General features: G+C 44.6%; 1 protein-coding gene across 3 annotated transcripts in view; it reads right to left on the minus strand.

The window, feature by feature from the left end:
• Positions 1-25,806, minus strand: part of LOC105481108 (erythrocyte membrane protein band 4.1 like 4B) — a 150,821-nt gene that overhangs the window by 73,247 nt on the left and 51,768 nt on the right. For all 3 annotated transcript variants that reach the window (XM_011740401.2, XM_071078125.1, XM_071078126.1), the window contains exons 3-15: positions 25,068-25,110; positions 24,137-24,215; positions 21,631-21,675; positions 19,731-19,783; positions 14,912-15,032; positions 13,127-13,214; positions 12,870-12,958; positions 12,504-12,573; positions 12,241-12,410; positions 10,196-10,305; positions 7,922-7,952; positions 4,535-4,568; positions 405-469 (exon numbers count right to left, since the gene is read on the minus strand). In XM_011740401.2, the coding sequence (XP_011738703.2) occupies positions 405-469; positions 4,535-4,568; positions 7,922-7,952; positions 10,196-10,305; positions 12,241-12,410; positions 12,504-12,573; positions 12,870-12,958; positions 13,127-13,214; positions 14,912-15,032; positions 19,731-19,783; positions 21,631-21,675; positions 24,137-24,215; positions 25,068-25,110 (998 nt within the window). The remainder of the gene's footprint in view (positions 1-404; positions 470-4,534; positions 4,569-7,921; positions 7,953-10,195; positions 10,306-12,240; positions 12,411-12,503; positions 12,574-12,869; positions 12,959-13,126; positions 13,215-14,911; positions 15,033-19,730; positions 19,784-21,630; positions 21,676-24,136; positions 24,216-25,067; positions 25,111-25,806) is intronic.

Here is a 25,806-nt window from a genome sequence, read left to right on the forward strand (position 1 = left end):
ATTCCCCACCCCCCAAAAAAAACTCCTTAAAAAAAAAAAAAAACCACCACAACAAAAATCCCCAAGCTTTCATCACATTTGAAGTAAACAAATTCTCAGGACAGAAAAATGTTACTTAGAAATTTTCAGTAACATCTTGAACATAAAACTAAACCAAAAATATATGAGATCAGAATGATTTTTAAAAATCAATTCATTTTTTATTTCACAAAGCACACCTTTGATACATCCACACGCATCACTGGCTCCTCTGCTTTGAAAATTTATTCATCTCGGCCATGACAATGCACCCCTGAAGGGTTGTTTCTGATGCAGACTTTCTACTCCTAAACTAGGCAGAATCTGAACTTTTCTAGAGAAAGGAGAGCTTTCGAAGGTGCAGCTCTGGAAGCACCAGCACTTACCTGACATTTGGAGAGTGAGGATGCCACCGGGGCTGGCTGGGGTGGATATTAGGATGATACTGAGGCTAGAAATAAAACACCGAACTTGATTATTTGATGACCTTTTAATTTCAATGGTCCTCATTTGCTTTCTCTGTTACTGGCATCCACCCGAGGGGCTGGGGGACTATGAACGGAAAGGCTATAGACCCTGGCTAGGGGATGGATGTTTCCCAGGATGATCATGTTTCCCCCTCTGACAAAGGCTGGGGGCTGGAACCCAACACCGGTTCTTGCCCTCTCCAGAGGCGGCTCCCTGTGAAGGGGCTGGGAAGCTGCTCTTAGAAGGTGACAGCACCTGCCTTGAAGGGGGTCGTCCGGAGTACCAGGGACAGGCTGTATTCATCTCCCCAAGGGAAGAGGCGGAAGGTGTCAGAGAGATGGGGAGAGTGGGAGGCAATTTCTCTCTTCAGAAACAATTTTTGTCATTGCTGAAAATGACAATGACCATGTGGAGCAGTTACATCTGCACACAGGCAAGGACTGGACAGGGATGCTAAGTGAAGCAGCAGGGCCGTGGGTGAAGGTTTTTTTCTTTCTCCCTGGTTTATGCAATAAAAATAATCTTCTAAAATGCAATCCAAAACAAAATACCAAAACAAACAAAACCATCCAGAGCGCTTATCATCCTGATAAAACGGGAGGGAGAGAGGGAGACAGTTTGAGAAGAAGGGATGAGGGGAGGGAGGGAAGGAAAGTAGGGAGGGAGAGAAGAAAGAAAAAGAAGGGAAGGAAGAAAGAGAAAGAAGAGAAGGAAGGAGGCTGAAGGTTGTCTTTTTTTAAATTTTTTTTATTTTTGACAGAGTCTCGCTCTGTCGCCCAGGCTGGAGTGCAATGGCAGGATCTTGGCAACCTCTACCTCCTGGGTTCAAGCAATTCTCCTGCCTCAGTCTCCTGGGTAGCTGGGATTACAGGCGCTTGCCACCACACCCCGCTAATTTTGAAGGAAGTTGTCCATTTTATAAAGAGAACACAGACCCTGACCAATGACTCACCAATGGACAGAGGTGCAGCCCTAGCCAGCTAGGTAGCAGCCTGCCATTCCACTTCTGGCCTGCAGAGGGCAGTGGTCCTAGACATCAGCAGAAGTCAGGGGCTTCTCAAGGCTCAACCTCCCAAGGGGCAAATTAGGCCTTCCTGACATTTAAGTCACTACAGTCTTGCCACCGTTACTCTTTTAATTATTTCTTCCCCTCCTTCTCGGGCTGCTTTGGTTAATACGCAGTGGCCTGCTCTCTGGCACAGAGAATTCTCAGCAGTTCTGTTCGTTCCATTTGCATGGACCTGAGATGCCCTCCCTGCCTGTTCTGTATTCCAGCAGCCTTTCCTTTCTCCTTCAAAGACGCCTGTCAGCAAGCAGACTCTGCAGCCCCCGGAAGGACATGCTGCAGGAAAAGGAATCTGGAGAAAATACCTCAGTAGCAGGATCTGGGAGCTGACCAGGGCTTTAGCATCTCCCTGGTGCAATCTCTGCATATTTCTCCTTTAGGGGGTACAGAAACCCACAGAGTTTAGATGATCTGCCCAGAGTCTAACTGTTCCAGGTGTTTTGATCACATAGACAGGCCCAGAATGAGGTTCCATTCATTGGCTGTTCAACAATAGAGAAAGGCTGACCTAGAACTGGACCCTCATGTTTTTCTCTGGCTTTAAACACAGCCAAATCAGATTCATCAGAGAGATGTGGGAACCTTAGCCATAGACCTGGAAAAAGATTTTGGAAACTTCCTTGGTCTCCTCTGGCAATTTAATCACATTCTCAACTGTCAAGGAGTATTTTAGTGTTAACTCAGCTGGTTCTCAACTAGTACGCTCATATCCCTCAGAGGACAACGGGAAATGAACGTGTGCATGTTTGCTTGTCACAGTAACAGAGAAAAGGGAAGCTAATCATCCTGCAATTCCAGGGACAGTCCCAAACAATGAAGAACTCTCCCTCCCCAAATGCCAACAGTGTCCTCATTGAGAACGCAGAGATCCATCCTTTGCAGCTGGCTGACCTTGCAGTGCTTGAAATAAGATAAATGCTGCAACACCATCCTCTTGAATAACCTTCACGGTATTCACATGCTGATCAGGCCACTTCTCAGGACATTCTCTTCCCGGTCAATTTACTCCCAACCCTTGATAGAACAACACAAGACCTCTAAGACTGGCAAGGTCCAAAGGACCCGTGGTTGCCAATGAGGTTGCGATAACAATGCCTAGATGAGTTTCAGTAGATCTGATTTCAACAATTGCCTTGATGTTCACTCTAAGCAGAAAACGCACAGTGAGAACACACCCCAGGGCTATGGGGAGAGGGCACAGGCAGGGCTGAGCCGCTTTGCTTTTCTAAATTTTTTTTCTCTCCTTCAAGCACTGATTACCTATCAATTACCTGTCCCCTACAACTTTTCAGTTACTCACACCTGAAAACCCCTTAACAAAAAACAACCAGTGAATAAGAAGATTCAAGAACCCTGGGCTGGGCACGGTGGCTCCTACCGGAAACCCAGCACTTTGGGAGGCTGAGGTGAGTGGATCACTTGAGGTCAGGAGTTCGAGACCAGCCTGGCCAACATGGTAAAACTGTGTCTCTACTAAAAATGTAAAAATTAGCCGGGCATGGTGGCATGCACCTATAACCCCAGCTACTTGGGAGGCTGAGGCAAGAGAATCACTTGAACCTGGGATTATTTAAAAATAGAGATGGGGTCTCACTATGTTGGCCAGGCTGGTCTTGAATTCTTGGGCTCAAGTGATCCTCTTGCCTTGGCTTCCCAAAGTGCTGGGATTACATGCATGAGCCACCGTGGCCGACTCTTTGACAGACACTTTAATATACTGATAGGAAGCAAAGGAATTCCAGGCAGACGAACATGGGCAAAGAATGGTGGGAAGAAATTATGGGACAACAATTATGCAATTCCCTGTGAGCTGAACATATGGAGCGTGATGGGAGTGGTGAGAAATAAATAGAGAAGTTGGAACCAGGTGGTACAAGGCTGTGAATGGCCAGAGAGAGCCACCCACGGTGGCTTAGGAAGAATGTGCTTGATCCAGGCTGAGCTGTAAACCACACCTTACATGCTAGCAGGCATGGGTGAGCTGGCAGGCGGCACAGGCCCTGGTTGGCCGCCCTGAGAAAGAGCAAGATGCCAGCCATGGAAACATACCTGTGCTCCTTCTTGCAGGCGACGGGCCTAGCACAGTGCTTTACAAAGAAGGTTCTAGAAACCACGGACTATTTGTGTTAATGAGTTCACCACCACCAAAAAATGGGAGAGGCTGAGGCCAGTGTTTTTTAAAAAAGATATGAAGGGGCTGAGACTAGTGTTTGTCTTTTTTAATAGATGAGTTCTCACTGTGTCATCTGGGCTGAAGTACAGTGGTATATGATAATAGCTCACTGCAGCCTCGAATTCCCAGGCTCAAGTGATCTTCTCGCCTTAGCCTCCCCAAATAGCTCCCCAAATACAGATGTCCACCACTGTGCCAGCTCAAGACTAGTTTTTTTGTTTTTGTTTTTTTTTTTTTTAATTATTGGGGTGTGAGAGGGGAGCAATTCGCAAATAATTTGGGGAAACAATAAATTTTTAAAAAATAAAACATGTCTTTCTTGCAGGATTTCTCAGTACTTTCACACCTCAATAGACACTGTAAAATCCAAGAAGGGGAATGAACGATGCGACATTTCCCAAACACTTGACCAAAACATCCTTTCCTGAACGCGCATCTCAAGGGACTCACGTTCCCTAGGCCTAAAACACGTTTTGACGAAAAGCTGCTTCACTGGAACGCCACTAAGGGGCTGTGTCTGGCCACCCAGAAACTTAAACATACGTCCCTGATGCTTGCCAGTTGACAAGGTTAAGAAAAACAGGCAGTTCAGATGACCAAGAAGCGGCAGGGGCCAGAAGGAAAGGGCTCTCTTCTTACCATTTTCTCAAAAAAACAAATACTGTTATTATTTCCTCAAAATCTGATTATAAAGATGATGACTGTTCATTATAGAAAATGTAGAAACTTTATGAAAATCTTTTTTTTTGTTTTATTTTATTTTTAAAATTTTCCTTATTTAAAGACAACATTTAAAAGCAGTTTCTTACCTGGTAATTATGGACTTCTGGATTTGTTTTAGAGCTAAAAAAACAGAAAAAAAAGAGAAAAATATCTTAGGTTGTAAAGTGGCATTATTACTGATTTAGTCAACAATCATGAACTATTGCTATGTGCTATATACTCTAATAGAAGCATCCACATAATGACTTTTTTTCTTTATATTGGCTGTTTAAAAGAACATATAACAAGGAAAACCACAGACAGCCGCTTTCACTCATCCCTTTAGAGCTCACAAACAGAAACAGTAGGAAATATTCCAGAATGCAGCCTCGATGTCCTATTTTGGTGGCAAAAAAGAGGTCCTGTTTCATTGGGGCAAACCAAGTAATTTCACTTCCATTTCAGGCCTGCCCTGGCATTGCTGGGATACCCACAACACTGGCATCAGAAGCTCCAGTGATGTGCAGAGCTTCTTCCTACTGCAGGGGGAGGCACAAGTCTCTCCTGAGCATCTCTCACTGGGTACTGTGGTGGGAGCCACAAGTGGGTCCCCTTGCTATTAAAACACTGCCAACAATCTGGCCACCACTTTGGAATGTTCTCTCCAAACAAGGCTCTGTACTGGGAACTTCACATCTGTTATTATTTAATTCACACAACTAGGCTATGAGGTCAACAAATGTGACCACCTCATTTTACAGATAAAGGAACGGTTGCCTAATAGAGAGTTGGGAAACCTGCTCAGGGTCGCCTGGCTGGTCAGTGGGAGCCAGGGCTAGAATCAACATCTGCAGAATCCTAAAGCCTGTCTTCTTTCTGCTAAACCAACTTGGCTCTTAGAGGGACTGAGAAAAGGCTCAGGGCTCCTCATGCATGATCCTATTTCGATGGAATCTTTTTGTTTGTTTGTTTTAAGAGACGGGATCTCACATGTTGCCCAGGCTGGTCCTGAACTCCTGGGCTCAAGCAGTCCTCCAGCCTCAGCCTCCCAAAGTGCTGGCATTACAGGCATGAGCCACAGTGAAAGGCTGATATGATCTTAAATGTGTGTATATATATACATATGGACAGAGGAGGCAGTCATTATTGCCAGGAGGTATGCTTGAAATCAAGTGTTATTGCTGGCTTCTCCAACACTGAGAGGCAAACAGATCATTGTTATAAGTCTTGCTTGGGGTCTAAATGGTTCTGTGTTCCAGTTTTCGAGGAGGACCAGTACACAGATCTAGGCTCTGGGCCAGATCACCTCCGGCTGGACTTCATCAGGTAAGTTAAGCGTTCTGCAAGGTGCTATTTTTCTAGTAGTACCTCTGGAGCCCAGAGCACAATTTCATCCACGGCTCCCATAGCAATCCTACTCACCCCGGGATCCCACAGGCTGTGAAGAGCAATTGAACAGCTGCGAACAGCAGTTATTAGCTCATTTGTTCCTAAAGGGTATATTTACCAGGGCTTTTTTTTTTTTTGGCAGAATTTTTTTTTTTTTTAAGTTTGTTTTGGTTCCCAATATATAATCTCCACTAGATGCTAGGAGGAAAATGTAATTTTATTAGGGAGACACAAGCAAAAACAATCACCACCTTAGACAGCAAAGGAAAGAAATTGGGGCTGTAACTTACAAGCCCCAGAGAATTAAAAGGAAGACACCCCGATAGGCTAAGAAAGGTACAGATACCATTTGGCATACTATCTGCCAGAAGGATCCCAGAAAAGGGGTGAATCTAGTGACCTACAACGTAACCCATCCAGAATACTGCAACCTCCTCCCACCCTCCGGGGCAGGGGGCGACGAAGAGCAGTTCAACAGGACCCAGAGCCCCTTCATCAGATGCTGAGAACAAAACCCAGAGACAAAAGGCAGAAGGACACTGAAAGTAGGATTTGGAATCAGAGATGTGAGGTTGAGTTTCCGGCTGTGTCATACAAGGGACCAGCTGTGTTCTCTAGAACCCTGGGTTCCTCGAAGGTGCCCTGGAGCTATGGGGTGGGAGGAATGGCAGAAGAGCAGGCAGAAACTGGTCTCTCCCTCCCCACTGAGCTCATCCAGAGGACCTCCACATCTGTCTGTTCTGTATGTTGGGCTTTGACATCAGGTTTCTTCTAAAGGGTGAAAATCAGAGGGTAAAACAGTTTGGAAAAACACTGATCTAGCCCAGCCTCCTCATTTGCAAAAAAGAAGACAGAGGCCCAGAAGTAGGAAGGCCTGTCTCCAGAGCTGGGTTAGAACACAGCTGGTACCTAGAGGGAGGGCTCCTGATGCCCCAGCCAGGGCTCTCCTCGCTAACAGGGGTATCTGCAACCCGCTCCACCCCGTGCCACGTTCTGCCAACTGTCCTGACAGTGTATGGCACAGTCAAGCTGCGTCCATCTCAAAGACCACCCTCTCAGCTGCCTTGAGACCTGTGCCTGGGATGACTGAGAGGCTAACGAACCTGGGCTACCTACCAGTGGCTGAAGTTCAGACCAAAGGTCCAAACAACGCAAGTCTGTGGTCCTCTCACGTGACAGCTTGTCTATTTAACAAGCCAAAACTCATATAAGAGAGGCAGTTATTTCAGAGAGAGCAAGAGAGGTATATGCCAGGCAGACTCACCTGGGCAGCTTTAAAAACAAGCTATATGAGTCCCACCCTGAGAGACTGATTCAGTGAGCCCGAGGTGTGGCTGGGGAGGATGTTTCAGATAATTATAGCTCACCAGATCATTCTACTATACAGGCAAGACCCTGGACACCTGTGCCAGGGAAGAGGCCTGCAAAAACTACACCCCTTGGGCTAAATCTGGCCTACTGATATTTATAAGTTTTATTAGAATGCAGTCCCGTTCGCTCATTTACGTATTTCCACGGTGGCTCTCTAGCTACAACAGCAGAGCTGAGCAGCTGTGAAAGAGACAGCAGAGCCTGCGAAGTCTCAAATATGGACTATCTGGCCCTTTACAGAAAATGTTTGCTGAATCCTGTGCTGGCAATTTTCACTCTTGTGATAAGTTCCTTTTCCTGCAGGAATTTCAGTAAAGGTGTTTAATGTCTTCTATGATGTAAAACCTGCACGTCACTGAGCAAATCTAGCATCTGCTCTCGTCCAGCTTTAGCTCGGGAGTACGGCCCTCCTCTCCCAGCAATGCCTGCCACGCCAGGAGCACAGGGTGCTGTGCACAGGCCTCTACCTTTCCCACCCACTGTGATCATAAAGCACGCAGCTACTCAAACAAAACGGCTGTGTTTTCCCAAAAAAACCAAACTGTCTTGGAACATTATATTGTGTACTTATTGAAAGCCACAAGCATGGAATAGCCAGGCAGCAGAAAAAGGGGAAAAAAAAATTACCAGATGACGTACTTTCTGATTTCATTGTAGTAAGGAAAAAGTCAACATTGCAAATAAATACGATCCTTTGAGAGGAGAGCTGTGCTCTAGAGCTCAGGGACACTCACCAGAGCTGGGCTGCTATCACTGGGTTGCTTGCTGTAAAAGAAAAACAGAAAGTTATGACATCTTAGAGAACTTTATCACTTTCACCATGCAATGGCAGATAATGGCCATGTGAGACTTCTACCATCACAGAGCCGTTCCAACCCCAACCCAGGCAGAACTGCGCAGTGGCTACTTCTCCTTTCCTCAGGGAGAGTAAACTATGACTCCCTCTGATTCACTCAGCAACCATCCACTCAGCAGGTTCCCAGGGCTGGGTGCTCTGGGAGGCAGGGACAAAGAGACACATCTTTGCTCTTAAGAAGTTCCCAGTCTAGAGACAGAGAAAGGCAGATGCAGAGAAGAGGGTAAAAGGAAAACAGCACACGGTGATCAGGGATGAAATACAAGCGTGGGTCTGGATTGAGGGGCCTCGGGGCGGCCGTGAGGGTCTGCATGGACAGAGCCTGGGGGATGAGGTACAGCTTAGCCTATTACACTCCATTTTTTTTTTTTTTTTTTTTTTTTTTTGAGACAGAGTCTCGCTCTGTCGCCCAGGCTGGAGTGCAGTGGCCGGATCTCAGCTCACTGCAAGCTCCGCCTCCCGGGTTCACGCCATTCTCCTGCCTCAGCCTCCCGAGTAGCTGGGACTACAGGCGCCTGCCACCTCGCCCGGCTAGTTTTTTGTATTTTTTTAGTAGAGACGGGGTTTCACCGTGTTAGCCAGGATGGTCTCGATCTCCCGACCTCGTGATCCGCCCGTCTCGGCCTCCCAAAGTGCTGGGATTACAGGCTTGAACCACCGCGCCCGGCCCTCCATTTTGTTTTTAAAAGGATATATGTGGCAGGGAAAATCATTAAAAGCTTCACAAAGAAGATGCTAGAACTCTGGCTGGAAAAAAGTCAGTGAAATAAGGGACAGAAAAGAGGGACCGGGAAGAGAATCACAGACCCTGGGACCCAGAAGATCTCTAAAGCCATCTGGTGGGGTCAAGCCACAGGATGTCCACTCCCCTCTGTGACAGCCACACCAGGGGGTCCCTCCCTTTGTGCTGGATACACCTGTAGGGGCTGGGAGCACACTGCTATCTTGAGACAGCTCTTTTGATCTTTGGAAAATTGTTCCTTACACTGGGCTATTTCTGGACAACTCTGACCTAGTGGACTACACACACAAGCATAATCCTCCCCACGGAACAGAATAGAGAGTGTTCTGGCCCCTTCCTCCTGGGCACTGTGGCCACCCTTCATCAACCCATCGCCCTTCTCTGGACACGCTCCCATCCCCTGGCCTCTCTCGAATGGCAGGACTATTTCCTGTGCTGTGGGCATTTTTCCTCCACTAAAGCAGCTGGGAGTGATGAAGAATTTCAGGTAGTCATTCTATTGCGCTGGTGGTTCATAAAGGAAAGAATGGTGGGGAACACAAAGTTACAGATTCTAGAAGGGAACAAGTAGAGGTACCAGGTCCCATGGAGGCCCACTAAGTCCTGAGCCAAGAAAAATGCATGGAGTGGCCACAAGGAAATCATATACAGGAGGGGCCAGGAGGCTGGGAGTACAGAGGGTCTGCCATAAAAGAGCAAACACTGAGTGCTAACTGGGCATCCTAAGTGGGGAAGCTATCTAGTGTAGAAAAAGAAGAGCTATGAGATGGGATCTGGAGGCTGGGATCCAACGAAATGAGCCTGGCTTGCTCATTCACTGACTGAGTTGTCCTGTGCTCCAGGTCTCATAGAGGTATGAGGCCTCAGCAGTAACTGATAGACAAGGTTCAGAGGGCTTGGAAAGGGGAAGAGGGTGGGCATTCTAGGGGCTGGCTACATTTAAATGTGAGGAAAGTTTGGACTGACTGTGGGACTTGAGTCAAGTATCTAAAAGTTCTTCATCTACTTGTACGTGGTCAGAATTCCAGTTAGCATGGGCCTGATGTCCGCACTTAAAATTGCAAGATGGTGGAGATACAGTATCTTCTATAGGCAAGAAAGGTGTTTCTCTATGATATTCCTGAGGTCCCGGGGCTTGAGCCCAGGTCTAAAAGAAGCTAAGAGGCACATGGGAAGAAATATGGAGAAAGGGAAAAATTAATGAACACATCCAAGGGAAACACTAATGAAAGAGGGATGGCAGAAGTGGCCAGGTCCCATTAAAAGAACACTACTGAGATTACTTTTCCAAAAGCTCCAGGCTAGAGAACTGCGGGAACTTTCTTCATAAGCTGCTTGACCAAGCTCCTTGAGGGCTTAAATGACTCAAGCATAATGTAAAATTCCAAGGCAGAATGAAAAACACACAACCTTTGAACGTTGAATGTCTCCGGGATGGATAACGTTTACTAGGCTTCCTCTCAAAGGTGCTGGTTCTTCGTAACCTGGAGCCATGTGTAGCTTGATATTCTGTCCGCCCACTGGGAAGTAAATATTTTCTTGTGTGTTATCAATATCAGAATCTCAGTACATTACATGTTTTTGAAAGTGCACTTTTATTTCCAAGAGCTCCAATGTACGTTTCAACTTCGCCTGAACTCACTTGGGTAAAGAAACACAAAGTTTAGCCTTCCATTTGGAAATAAAATCTCCTTTGCCAAGTCCAGGCTACAGTCCAGAGCCAGATATTTCCACCAAAGGACAAAACCTGCAATTTAGGTACCAGTCACTTGGCTGCACAAACCAAGCAGGTTTGAAACATCTCATTAAGAGAACATTGATTTTCACATAAAACAACCTTTCACGGAACACACTGCATAGACATTTAACCCATGTTTTAAAAGACTGTTATCAATACCCACTTAACTAGGCTTTGCCAAGGCAAACATTACTGATTTCACTAAGGCTTTTTGGGTTTCAACCAATGTGATGCCCAGCTGCAGATTCCAGGAGGTTGCTGGTTTCGTCTGATCTACCCCTCAACTGCTTCATTCCAGTTGCTCTTAGTCATCATTTGTCACCTGCTCTGCGTGCCTCTAAGGGGCAACCTCTTCTTCTCCAAACTCCCTTCCTTCTTACACTTCTAGACGAGCAGAAAGGAACATGGTCTGGGACTAAGCCTGGGGCAGCTTCCTCCCAGGAGAGAAAAGCCTGCCTTGGCAACTGCCCTGACTTGGTCTTCCCGCCTCACTTCACCCTGAGTAGACACCAGCATCCTGCAGAGGGTCTCCGGTTACCTCTGCATCCTCCACAGGACCCTGGGATTTGACTTTTTCTCAAAAAGAGCTTGGTTTTCCCACCCCCAACCCCTTGGAGCATTTAAAACAAAATAATTCTTTAAACAGAAGTTCATAGCCATTTCCTTGCACAGTAGAAATATTTGAAATGAGCAAATCTTTTGACATTTAAATAGAGTTCAGGGATGTGCCATGTGTGGGTAGAGGTTATGAAACCATGTGAAGTTTTAGATATCGTAACTGTGATTCTCAAATGTAAATGGGCCTCAAAAACCCTGGGAGCACATTTTAAATGCATACTGCCAGGCCTTACACATACACACACATGCATACCCATAGATTCTGACTGCAAAGTTCTCAGGTGAGGTTGCTGTTCTCATTTTTAACACCAAGAAAGTTTTCAAACACTCTGAGAAAAATGGTCTTAGGATGATAAGCAAAAATGTATCAGAATAAGCTCTCGATGTTTGCAAGCTCTTTTCAGATTCAAGTATCTACTCATCCTACCCTGGGTTACGTGCACACACATTGATATCTCCTCTCATTCTTAACCATCCCAAATTTCTGGACACTGGCATGCAAAAGGCAATACAGTAGCAGTTAGAAATTTAGCAGCCAGAGTTCACGGTGTTGAATCTCGGCTCTACCACTTCCTGGCTATGTGTGACTTTAAGCGTAATAGCTCTGGCCCTGGTTTCCTTACCTGTAAAATGGGGATAATCAACCTACCTTATTAAGGGTATATGAACAGTTCTGGCACAGTGCTGGCCAACAGAACTTTCCACAATGATCCTGTGTCCTGTGTCAATACTGTCTAATATGGCAGCCACTAGCCACATGTGGCTTCTTGGCCACTTGAAATATGACTAGCGATATTGAAGAATTACATTGTAAAATTTATTTCATATTCATTAACTTAAATTGCCACATGTGGCTAGTGGCTACTGTACTGAATAGCACAGCTCTGGCTAAATGTCAGTTATTAACAATTTTGTTATTAGTTCCATTTTATCAACGAGGATCAAAAGAGCTTCAGTGACTCACCTTAAGAAAAGTGGGGACGGGACATGCAACCTAAGCTTCTGGACACAAATTCATCACTCTACTCGCACACAAGAAAGAAATCACAGTTGTCCTCCTTCAGAAGACGCGATGCGTGTTGCAGAAATGGCTCCCTACCTGAATCTGAAGCGAGAGCCCAGCCTGATAAAGTCGGATCTATTGGATTTGCTGTTTCCTGGCGTCCGCAGTCGGAAAAATGCGTGGTGCTCAACTGCACATTTCCAAAGGTGTTTGCAGGTCCTGGCACTGTCTAACCGGAACACAAATGTGTGCTCTTGCTCACGTCCCTTAAAGAGGAAGCACAAGGGCCTTGAGTGGGCGTTTGCAACACTGACACAGGATTTTCCCAGCAAAGGGGAAGAAATGGGAGCAAGGCCTACCTGATCATCATCCTCGACCACCACGAGTGTCAATTTGCTCTTTTTAAAATCCATTTTGGTAATTTTAGGCCTAGTCAGAGAGAAAGTATTTTAAAAGCACAATCTGCAGTAAAACCATCTACACATCAAATAGCAGTTTCCTTTCTACTTTTAAAGCTTAGACTGAAAAAAATAAAAAAAACAACATTCATTCAAGTGTGATTATCCAGAAGTTTCAGTGCAACTGCCACAGACCCACAACAGCAGCACCACGTGCTCTGAGGATGAGTCTGGGTGTTGCAGATACCCCTCAATAATCATCCATCACATAGAATTCCACCACAAAATAGGAAAAGACATTTTTAATATTAGACAAAACTAAATTACCAAAAGAATAAGCCTATTTTGTTAGCTCCTTCAAAGATTAATATGCCTGTCGGGGTCAGTCCAAGAGAATATTCACAGCCATCTCTTCCCTACAAACAAACGAAGTGACAATCGGTAGAGGGTTCTAACAGGTCGTCACACAGCAGAATGCAAAATGCAAAAACAGTTTCCTCACCACAAGTTATTTTGTTTGCATAATGTTCATACATTTTTCAGTAACAGCAAAACCAAAGTACTTAAATGCACACAGTTCTTACCCTGACAACGTGCATGTCTACCCCATACATTTCCAGCCACTTCGCTTTATTCAGATAGGAGAGTTCCGCCTGGGCAGGGCTCTTTCCCCTTAGAAAAATCAATGGAAATACATGTAAACTGCGACTTGTAAGCCCACAGGATTCTGAAGGGCACGGCCTTACTATGGAACGTTATGCAGCAGTTAAAGCAATGAGGGACACCAAATTATAGTAATACAAAAAGATTCCCAAGAACTTACTGTTAATTGACTAGAAAGACCACAGAACAGGCCAGGCACAGTGGCTCACGCCTGTAATCCCAGCACTTGGGGAGGTCAAGGTGGGTGGATCACTTGAGGTCAGGAGTTCCAGACCAGCCTGACCAACATGGTGAAACTCCATCTCTGCTAAAAATACAGAATTAGCCGGGCGTGGTGGTGCATGCCTGTAATCCCAGCTACTTGGAGGCTGAGGCAGGAGAATCACTTAAACCTGGGAGGCGGAGGTTGCAGTGAGCCGAGATCCAAGATCGTGTCATTGCACTCCAGCCTGGGCAAAAAGAATGAAACTTCATCTCAAAAAAAAAAAAAAAAAAAAAAAGAAAGGAAGAAAGAAAGAAAGAAAGAAAGGGAGCACAGAACAGTGCTTACAACATGATCACTTAAGGAAACAATGAAACAATGTTGTATATGTAAATACAAAAGGAAAAGACTACAGACTGCCAATGATGGCCTCCTGCAGGGAGGACAGTGGATGTGTAAGTGTGTGGGTGGGGTGTGCCATAGCCACAGACATTTACATTGCTTCAGTGTTACACAATGAGAATGGACTAATGCCACCTTCCACTAAAATAGTCACACGAGCTTTTCAGAATGACTGAGGGATAAGAGAAAGTCACGCTAAGCTCGAGTCCAAGGGTGACCTGGAAGAGGCAGTGTTTGGGGAAGATGGGATGGGAGGGAGGAACGGTTAACATCTAGGAAACCCGTGAGTGAGGGGTGGAGTTGGTAGTGCAGGCATGAAAGTGGTGCCTGCAGGGGGAATGGAGGGAAAAAACAAAAGGGATAAATGACACTGCTGGATTTAGGTATGATGATCACATTTCCTGAAATGTACAACACATGGTCTCTAATGTGTATGTTCCTATACAACAGGGTGTATTTCTAAAGTGCTTGTTTCAGAAGGTTCAGGCCCTGAGGTCCCAGAGATGCAAGTATGTGAGAGTGTCTGGGATGCCCTGGGGTGTCACTAAGACAGCGGTGGCTCCTCTGGCTGCAATAAACAAATCAGAACCAGGCTCTGTTTGCAGAGAGAGAAAAGGAGTGTGGTTTGGTTCTTGCTGCACATCTCTTGAGAGACAGCCAGCCAGGTGCAGTGGCTCCTGCCTGTAATCCTAACACTTTGGGAGGCTGAGGTGGAGGATCACTTGAGCTCAGGAGTTTGAGACCAGCCTGGGCAACATGGTGAAACTCCATCTCTACAAAAAATAGAAAAACGAGCCAGGCATGGTGGCGTATGCCTATAATCCCCGCTGCTTGGGAGGCTGAGGCAGGAGGTCAAGGATTCAGTGAGCCAAGATAGTGCCACTGCACTCTGGCCTCGGCAACAGAGCGAGGCTCTCTCAACAATAAAAAGGACAAGATGTGGGCCTTTGGAAAAACAGGACTGACACAAGGAGAGAAGACTTGGAGCTGCAGTTTTATGGCCATCAATAGAGCAATTCTACTGGTAGATAAAGGAGTATAACCAACACTTATTTATGACAAAATAGATATATCAAAATGCTAGATGGTCGCATCAAGGTACCTGCACTCTTTCCATCTCTGGAAGATATCAAATTCCATCGCTTCTGTCTGATTGGGAATGAACCGAAACTCAGACACAAGCTCTGGTGTGTGTTCTGGAAGCTCGCACTCCCCAAGCTCCGCTGTACGTTTCATAAAAGGGAGGAAAACAGGAGACATTGAATGCTTTCAGTTATTGCTGCAACCAGGTCCAAAGGCATTTTGCACGATTTTAAAGCACAGGTCCCCCCGCTAATGTATAACTCTCTCCTTTCGGGAAGACTTAACTCTCACTTGGGTAGTCGTATGTACACTCAAAATCCTAGAAGCATTCTAATGTCCTCCCTATTGGGTGATACAGCATCATCGTAGTTATTACTGCCTTTCTCTCCACTGCTGTTCCCACCCAGGGAGGCCCCAGTTACATTTTCCCCATGAAGTGGCAGAACCCTGAATTTGCAATAAAAGGCAATCGCAGGGAATGAGGATCTGCCCAGAAACATCCATTTAACAAGGCTCTTGTTAAGGGTAGGTCAGAGCAGCACCTCAGGGTCTGCAGTGCTGGAGAGGATGGATCAAGAATTCAGCACATGCAGCATCCAGAGGAAAAGTAGGAAGGGAGGGAGAGGGAGAGAGGGAGGGAGGCAGGGAGGAGGGGTGCGAGGGCTGCAGGAGCAACTGCGGAAAGTCAGGCAGAACCTGGGAGGGAGACAGCTGTGCAGAAAGGAGGGAGGAGCAGACACACAAGGGATCCGAGCAAGAAGCCCAATTTGTGCTGCCCTTGCCAAGTCCCCCACAGGACGGAGGGCCTGAGGATACAGGTGGCCCCCTGATCCAGGGCATGATGACAAAACCCACTCTCCTCGACCCCCTGCAGCTCAGAAAGCAGATCCCAGAATGAAAAGGAATCCTCTCGCGTTCCCTCTAACACAAAGCTACACTGAGTGTGGACCACACACCAACAGTACTGCCATCCGCTGGGAGCTTGCCCAAAACGCAGACCCTGAGGCCCCACCCCAGACCTATGCAAGCAAAACCTGCCTTTTAACAAGATGCCCAGGTCACAGGCTGCCAGTTTAAAGGCTCTGCACATTTGTTGGAAAAATCACTGATCTATAATAGTGGCTTTTGAACTCGGGTACGCAACAGAATCACCTAGCGAGCTGGTTAAAACGCACATCACTGGGCCCCGCCCCCAGAGTTTTTGAATCCCTAGGTCTGGAACCAGGCCTGAGAACTGGCTTTTCTAACAAGTCCCCATGTAATGCTAATGTGGCTACCCTGGAAAACACTTTAAGAACCTGTGCTGCACACATCAGATCCCATCAACTAACACTTTACTCAGTTTGCAACCTCTGCAGCCAGGCCTCAGCTCTAGGAGGCCGTGGAGGGTGGTGGAAACAGCTCAGACACAAGAGGGCTTGGATCCCACCTCTAACATAATCTATCTGTGTGACTGCAGGCAAGTCACTTAACATCTCTGGGTCTCCGGTGCCTGATTTGTAAAATGGGAATTGTTACAAGAATGAAACAAGAGCACAGGCATGCAACAGACGAGTAGCCTATTAGTTCTCCCTTCTTTTCCTTTTACCGGGTTTAATTTTTAAATCTACTACAAATTTAGTTCCCAAAAGAGCACAGCCTCCCTGCAGGGCCACTGTATCACAACTCAGGAGGCACCGAGGACAACCACAGCAAGACATGTCTTCAAGGCTCAAGCACAGGAGGAAACACAACCCTTCCTTTTATTCAAACCTGCAGAGATGCTCTAGTGATCCTTGGAGTCCCAGACGAGCTAGCTCAGCTGTAGTTGAAGTGGAAAGCAGGCTGTAGCATTTACTCACAGAACGGGGTTGGGAAGAGGGGACACGGAGGGACAATGTAACAAGAGCCTCCCCTTGTGTCTTAGTCTTCAGTCCTTTCCCTTTCCCTTTTTCCTTTCCTTTCCTTTTCTTTTTGAGAAAGGCTCTTAGTTGCCCAGGCTGGAGTGCAGTGGCGTGATCACAGCTCTCTGCAACCTTGAACCTCAACCTCCCCTGGCTCAGGTGATCCTCCCAGCTCAGTCTGTAGCTGGCATTATAGGTGCACACCACTATACCTGGCTGATTTTTTTATTTTTTGTAGAGACGGGGTTTTGCCATGTTGCCCAAGCTGGTCTCAAACTCCAGGGCCCAAGCGATCCACCCACCTCAGCCTCCCAAAGTGCTGAGATTACAGGCATGAGCCACCATGCCCAGCCAAGTCTTTTTATTTCTATCTGACATAACAGTTGTATCTTTTTTTTTTTGAGATGGAGTCTCGCTCTGTCACCCAGGCTGGAGTGCAGTGGTGCGATCTTGGCTCACTGCAACCTCCACCTCCTGGGTTCAAGCAATTCTCCTGCTTCCGTCTCCCAAGTAGTTGGGATTACAGGTGTCCACCACCATGCATGGCTAATTTTTGTATTTTTGGTAGAGATGGAGTTTTGCCATGGTGGCCAGGCTGGTCTTGAACTCTGGACCTCAGGTAATCCACCCGCCTCGGCTTCCCAAAGTGCTGGGATTACAGGTGTGAGCCACCGTGCCCAGCCAACAATTGTATCTTAAAATCACACTGACATTTTGATTTCAGCTCAAATGGATAATTTCTCCAAGAAAGGTCACAGAGAACTGACCTTATTTGTGTCTGTCTCAGCTCTGGGGCAAGGTTTTGGTTCTACACTACTCTGTTAAGTATGGTGAGGGCTTCATTACAATGGGGTGGGATGGTAATATATGCACCTCATCCTCTGATCTTTCACGACAACGTACAAGCTTGCAATATTGTGCCAATGGCTTTAAGAGGAACCCTTTCCAGTGGATTAATGGCCTTGCGTCTGACATAGATGCTTCTGTCTCACTAACGACACTCTGACATCTACTGCTGGGCTGTCAAGCCTGATGGTATGACCTCTGGCAGCTCAGGAACTCTAGGGTAGAGGAAAGCCGCTTGCTAAGTGAGTGAGTGGCCGGAGTGCAGAGGCCACTGCCATGTTCTTCAAGCCATGCCTGCCATTACAGCACTTGCCATAAAGACTGTCATATCAGAAAAATACATAGGAAGCACTGTATTTGGCACAGATGGCTATAGATGACATTACCATCAACTCTACCACCAGTTTAAAGGCTCTGCCTTTAAAGTTCTTGGCGGGGGTGGGGTGAGGAGATCTCTCCAATCTCATTCATTCAACTCACTCTGCACTTACCAAGCATCTACTATATGCCAAGTCCCCATTAGATAATAAGAATTAAGAGTCTGGGTGCAGTGGCTCATGCCTGTAATTCTAGGTGCTTTGGGAGGCTGAGGTGGGAGGATCACTTGAAGCCAGGAGTTCAAGACAACAGGAATTAAAAGGTGACTGAGGAATAGAAGTTTCAGGTCATGGGAGCATCCTACGGTCATTAAAAACCATCTTTATGAGTGTAAACATGACAAAATACACATACTAAAAATATCAAGTAAAAAAACATACAAAAGTTTGCAGATGACTGATCAAAATCACATTTTCAAAAGTCCACTCAAAACTCACAGACAGAAATTCTGGTTGCCTGTGGCTGGTAGGACAGTGGGTTCTTTCCTTCCTTCTACTTGTCTGATTGGTGGGTTGCTGTCCTGATATTCTGTAATAAGTATGTACTAATTTTATAGTTTGAAAAAACCTCTCAGTTCCACTTTTAAAAACCGGTCAAACACAAAAGTGAGAAGTCAATTCTCATTATGGTGTTCATAAATAATTACTAATGTTGAATGAATATATCATAATCCATAATCCAGTAGAAGCTGATGAACACGCTGGCAAACGAGTGCACAACATATGTCTATCTGATGTACTAATGAAATCCCGATGTGCAGTTACACATTAGTATTCTCTTAATTAGTGCTAGAGACTTTAGCAAGTGTTTCTTCTGCATCCGAAACTACAAACCGCCAGGGCATCACACAGATAAACAGCCAACACTGACAATCATGCAGGCAGACCTCTTACCATCCAGTTCCCACTCACATGCAAAAATACCCTTTGCACCCCGCCAGCCCTGACATTAATGCTTCCAGCCTGACCTCTCTGAGCGAGCCAGATTCAGGTACTCAAGAACCTGCTGGAGCTTCTAGAATCTCTTAGCCAAGAGGCCCAATGCAGACCATTTCCTCCATCGGAGCTCACTTCTTCTAACCTCTATCCATCCCCGGAAACGGCCTGAGAATCATCTCAAACTCCTCCCTCAACACCTAAGTCTAATCACCAATTACTTCTCCTTGTACTGCCAATGCTATAATGCTATTTCTTGGTGTGTGTGTGTGTGTGTGTGTGTGTGTGTATGTGCGTGCAAGCCCCTGCCCTAGTCAGTTTCCTTTCCCTTCTGTTACAGCAGCACCTCCTCACTGGGCTCCCAGCCCCAGTCTCGGTCCTGCTCCAATCCCTTCTCCCCATACAGCCAACGTGGCCTTTCTAAAGTGCATATCCGGCCAGGCCTGCTGCCTCTTAAGAGCTTTCAAAGGTGTCACTACTGACTGCATGAAATTCTTTCTCTTTAAATGGGGCCGAAGGTCATCCACCTGTCCAAATTCTTGAACTTCACTCTGCAGCACCATTCAACTGCTGCTAACCTCTCTGCACTTTTGTCCCTTGGTTCCTTGATTCATGGTCTTCTCATCCCCACAATGGGCCTTCCTTGTCCAAACCTCCTGCACTTGGGGACAGAGACCATGTCATATTCATTTATATCCCCAAAGCTAAGCTCTGGGCCTGGTATACTGTAGACACTCATTTGTTGAAATAAAAAGCATAACATTAAAATGCTAATTACTACTAAAGATTAACGTACCTTGTAGACAGAGAGCAGCTAACTCCACAGCTGTTTCATAAGGGCATTTCAATCTTGAAAAAAAAAAAAGGAATTAATTCGAAATAGGAACTTAAGTACTCACAACCATATAAAATGTCATTAAAATCATTTTTCAAGAGGTAGCGATATTTAGATTTGTATTCTTAGTTTATATTTTTGCTGTCTACACTAAAGAATGCAACAAGCTGATTTGCACTACAAATTTCCCAAAGTCGATTCTTATCATAGGGCAAAATAACCCAACATAGATATAGCTTCTATCAATCATGTACAATTTTACTGAATTTGGCAAGAATGGAAAAGTTTGGAAAACAGAATGAAAAGTGTTCCCTTTGCCTTATTATATTTAAACATATTTTAAATTTATTTTATCTTGATATAGTATCTGCATCTTTTAAAGCTGCCTTCAAATCTTTCTTGAAACAAGGTCATAGCGTTAAAAATAAACACAGAGACACTATATCGAATACTGCCAGGATGGCTGGATACACTCAGCATTCTAAGTCTATCTAAGGCATAGCCATAGAGGAGTACTACTGCAGATTCAGTGATCTCATTCATACGTAATATTTCAAATTTGGTTAGAAAAATAATAATGACATACATTGGTATAGCACTTCATAGTTTTCAAAGCCTTTTCATTTATATTATCCAATTTGGTCAATGCATCAAGTTTGTAAACCTTTAGGATGGGTGTTGCCAGTGAGCTCCCCCGAACCATCTCCCATTTTATAGATGAGGAACTCAGTGTTAAGGGCTCTTGCCCCAGGTCATCCAGCTGGAAGGGAGCAATATTGGGACTCGAACACCATTCTGCTTTGAAGTACAAAGCAGGCTAAACTGCATGTAAACTACAAAGTACTATACAAATGCAAGGTGTTGCCATTAATATTTTTCCAAACCGAGGACAATTTCTAGAGTTACACAGCCTTTAGTATGAGGAGCACAGTATGGAGAGAGAGAGGATTTAAAAAAAAGTACACACACTCATAATACACACACCAACCAAAGGTCTGTATTGCATGGCTGAATAAGGCAAATGTATACACTGTACAATCTACTTGTTCTATTGGTCTATGGAGTACATTTCACTGAGGTTTTTATAGCACATATTCTATAGAGAGTTTGCAAATTCGGAAATTACATTTTAAATTTCCTTCAGATTATATTAAAAATCAGAACGTATTCTCGTCAATAGCAGGGGTTACTTTTTAGACTCAATATAGCCTTAGTTTTTCATGTAATAGAAAATATTCAATACAGATGCTGAAAAATGACACAGTTATAAAAGCTATGCCTGTTGAAACCTCCCATCTTTATGGTAAATTAATACTGCATGCGAAATCAACCACTTCAGTGCCAATGCTTCTCGTGCTCAGTGATCACTGTGTGTTGCCAGAGGCCTAGTATTTCAAAGCCATTTTTAAGAGGAGAAAAGGAAGTGAGATGAGATGTCTAAAACTTTCTACTGGAATCAGAACATAACCTCTTTCCATTTCTTATATGTAGATGGTGATGAATGACACTTTTTGACTGTCCAAATACTTGTAAGTGTATACATACTAATAACGTATCTTGCTTGCAAATACGACAAAAGCCATTATGAATGGGACAGTGATGTGATCAGGGAGAGAGTTATTCCCAAATACACATCACTTAAGATATTAAATGGTCTTGGAAATGCTTCAAGCCATATAGTAATCATTTAAAATAGGATGATAATGACAGTGATACAAGTATTAGACTCACTTTACAATGCCTGGTGCACTTTTTTTGAATTTTGAAAAGGGAACAAGGGTAAAAGAGTTAAAACAGTGAATTATTTTGAAATACACTATGATCTATCCTGGGTTAAGAGTCAGAACAAAAACATACTTACTTTCCAGAAAGAATGTCATGCCTGAGTTGTAAAACAAACAGGTACCTGACAAACATATACAAAAGTCAATAGAGGGTAACCCTTTCCCAGCCGCTCCCAATCCCCAGCTTCCTACTGCAAACCCCACCCCACACACGGCATGGAGTTTTGTATTGTAAAACAGGAGTCCAAATCAAATGAGAACTTTGGTGGAAGCATCTCCTCTTGGGTCTCCAGGAAGGCATCCCAGAACCTAGCTAGGAAGGTGAGTGCACGTGGGGAACTCGCAAGATACTTGTAGGATGGAACATGATACACGGCACGGTCCAATGACAGCCTCCACAACCCCCTCAGTGCTGGAGAAGAGAGCCGAACACGGCACATGGACATGCAACATGTCCAATAACCCAGGCAGGGTGGGGGCGCGGGGTCTGGCTCTCAGCCAGTTCCACCAGCCCATTCCAGATCTGCTGCCATGGATTGTAACAAAAAGTTTGCAGCTGATTCTAGTCAGAAACTGCTTGGGGATTCTTTCCCCCTGATGCAGTGTAACTGCAGACTCTTTTAAAACACAAAACAGGCGCGCGTGCGCACACACACGCACGAAACAAGAAAAATCCCGGCACTGGACTGCAAATGGTTAGAGGGGTAACAAAAAATGAGAAAGAAGCCAGTAAATAACACGCATGGGGTTTACTCAGGTAAAAAATAAATGTCTTGGCTTAAATAAGAGGGGTATCTTTTGTTTGTTTGTTTTTTTACCAGGAGGATGTAGGCATCAGAACTACTGACAATGCTTTGTAAATACCAAACCTGCCTGTGCTCTGCTCCCTACCTATGGAAACAGAATCCTACACACAAGAGTGGCCTCCAGGAATCTGAGTTGTTCAAAAGCTTCCCGGGTGTTTCTGATTCACACAACCCGGGTTACAAACCAACAGCTTTGATGACAGCTAGAAACAGCATTCATAGAGGACTCTGAGGAGCAACACTAAAAGGACTGTTTGCCAGAAATCAAGATCAGGCATGGTGAAAGTTCTAGTACATTCCAGAATGTTCCTGCTTCCTGACAGGTGCTTGGCCACCACTGAACTTCACTTCTGAACGTCAGGATACCATCTTGCATAGCCATCTCACAAGAGACACAGTATTAACATGGCCAGAACTCTTGATTCCTATAGGAAAACCTAACCATAGCAGCCCAGCAGAAGCCTGGGTAACAGGGCAAAACCCTGTCTCTATTTTAAAAATACAAAAAATTAGCCAGGCGTGGTGGCACACACCTGTGGTCCCAGCTACTAGGGAGGCTGAGGTGGGAGGATCACTTGAACCTGGGAGGTTGAGGCTGCAGTGAGCTGTGATCCAGCCTGGGTGACAGAGCAAGACCTTGTCTCAAAAAAAAAAAAAAAAAAAAAAAAAAAAAAAAAAAAAAGGCCCAGGGGAAATGGTGATAACCAGTCAGTCTTTAAGGCATTACTCAGGGGTCATCTCCCTAAGAACCACTCAGCAGCCTACATGTCACCACTATACTCCATCACACAAACAATGACAAGGAGGCTCTGGGGATATCAAAAGCAGGAAAAGACTTTGTAGAGAATTTCACTGATGGAAGAGAGGCTAGAGGGAAACTCCACATTTAAAATGTTACTCAAATTTTTTTTTCTTCTTCCCTGTTTCTGAAGTCTAAGACATAGACATGGGCAAACAAAACATGAAAGAAATTCAGGCCGGGCACGGTGGCTCACACCTGTAATCCCAGCACTTTGGAGGCCAAGGCGGGCAGATCAGTTGAAGTCAGGAGTCTGAGACCAGCCTGGCTAACATGGCGAAACCCTGTCTCTAATCAAATATACAACAATTAGCAGAGCGTGATGGTTTGCGCCTGTAATCCCAGCTACTCGGGTGGCTGAAGCAGGAGGATGGCTTGAACCCAGGAGGTACATAGAGGCCACAGTGAGCCAAGATCATGCCACTGCACTTCAACCTACGCAACACAGCAAGATTTTGTCTCAAAAAAAAAAAAAAAAAAAGAAAAGATAAAGAAATTCAGGGGAGCTAAAAGATAACATGAAGGGACTTTAACAACTTTGCTGCAATTACTATGTTTTTTTTTTAAAGAGGGTTCTTTGTATTATAACAATCAAGAGAATATTTTGCAATCCCTTAAAACATAAGATGGCGATTTAGGACTGAGAAATGCTTTTCCAGTATCTGCCTTCCCTTTTTGTAGTTGAGATAAAAATAAAACGCCACAGAGCAACTAATCAATTTATCCAGGGTCCAAGAAAATAGAAGTGTGACAAGAAAATGTATCTTCTAATTTCTGTTCACTCAGAAAAATGTCAAATTAAGCCAAGTTGTGGATTTTTAACGGAATACAGAAGCACCGGAAAAATACTAATAACTCTTGCTGAGAAACAGAAAGATGGCAGACAGAAGGAGAGGCAAACCCACAATTGAGAAGAGTCATAAATGACACGTAAGGCAAGCACTGCTGGGCGGGAGATTGTTCTGCATCGTGGCCTACCTTGTAAACTCCTCACGAAGGTTGTTTGGTTCTGAAGAATAGTATTTAACTCGAAAGTGCAAAGCATAAGCAGGTCCAACTAAACATTTGGAGATGGAAGGTTGAAGATGTTTTTCCCCCAGTTTTGAAGATCACAGGATGGACAAAAGGAAAAGCACGTTAAATCTATAACATTTAGCACGACATCAGGACAGCATAACTGGGCACGCAACCCTGGTCAATTCTTTCCAATCCTCGTCAGGGAAACTGAGACAGATGGACTTTTGTGTTGACTAAGATAGTTTAGCTAGTAACCTCATTCCAGGAGAAAACCCTAGTGATCTAGATGGATTACCTAAAAGCTGACATTTTACTTTTCACCCCGATGCCACAATACTCCAAACTGACAGCTAGTTTTTATAAAGTACAAAGTACAAAGGCTAAAGGAAAGTGATGCAAAGTGTTCTGTTATGTAAAAACACTTTAAAGTACTTTTAAGAGAATATGAATTTTTAAAAATTACCCAAGCATAAACAACATTAAAAAATGTGGTTACCACACCTGTACATTGAGAAAGCTGCAGCAGACTATCAAAGAGCCCTCCTACTCTCTCATCCTCTGAGACTATGTTGTACTTCATTAGAAAGTAGATATAATAGGTATAAAGCTGAGTTTCTGAATAGCAGAGTAATCGGTGCTCACTGGCAGAGGCGTCTGATTTCAAATGAGAGCACATTCAGTTTTTTCAATATCCACTGAACACTTTTATTCAAATTTTAAACTCTCATCTTTGGCTAGCCTTAAGAAATTAAAAATCGTCCACTTAATACTGAATTGATTTTTAATATGCTTCCAAGTTCTAATGAAAACATAACACCTCAAAACACTGGCAAAGGAGTTTACTCTCAGAAAAAAAGAAATTAAATGAGCGGGCTACATTTTGCTTACTTACTTTTCATCTGCTTTTTTATGGGTTTGGCATGATCCAGCCAGTGCTGAAAGAAAGAAAAAACAGTCTCTTCAGGAAGAGTTCATCAGCAAGGTTATTCAGCCCTCACAGTTACCCTCCTCTAAAAACCTTAGTAATTCTACCCATAAAAACCAGGGTTTGGATCACACCATGGGCTTTTAGGCTGCAAATCTGCAAACTGCTTGGGATGGTATAAAAAAATTCAATGTTTACGCATATATGTGCATTTTTCTGCAGAGGGGACTCCCTAGTTTCTGGAAGTTTTACAAAGTGGTGCCTGAAAGAATATAAAATCCCTTAACTAATTGATCAGCAGAGCCACCAACTGCCTTTTCCTTCTGAGTTTCTCAAGGTACAGCCAATCTTCTCCAAGCATTCCAGGTCTCCATCAATCTAGCAAAAAGCACAATCTAGGATACCAATAATCTCTCATCGTGCACTGGTCTTGAGGTTGTCATCCTAAACTCTTTGAAGTACAGAACTAAAATTCACAACCCCTTTCTTCTTTCACCAGGAAAATGAGCCACACTGCAAATGCAAAGGCAGGCAGGGATTTGCCTAAGATCATTTTGCTCTGGTCAATGAGCGCATTTTAAGTTCCTCTAGCTTTGACCAAAAGAACTGCTTCAGTCTTATCTAAGGAGATTACAAAACCATCTGCCTCATATAAAAGTTTCCCTATGAAGTCAAAGTCATGGATACTGCTGTCTTGAGGAGGCTC

This window comes from Macaca nemestrina, chromosome 14, assembly GCF_043159975.1.
Source record: "Macaca nemestrina isolate mMacNem1 chromosome 14, mMacNem.hap1, whole genome shotgun sequence".
In the NCBI taxonomy this organism is placed as follows: domain Eukaryota; kingdom Metazoa; phylum Chordata; class Mammalia; order Primates; family Cercopithecidae; genus Macaca; species Macaca nemestrina.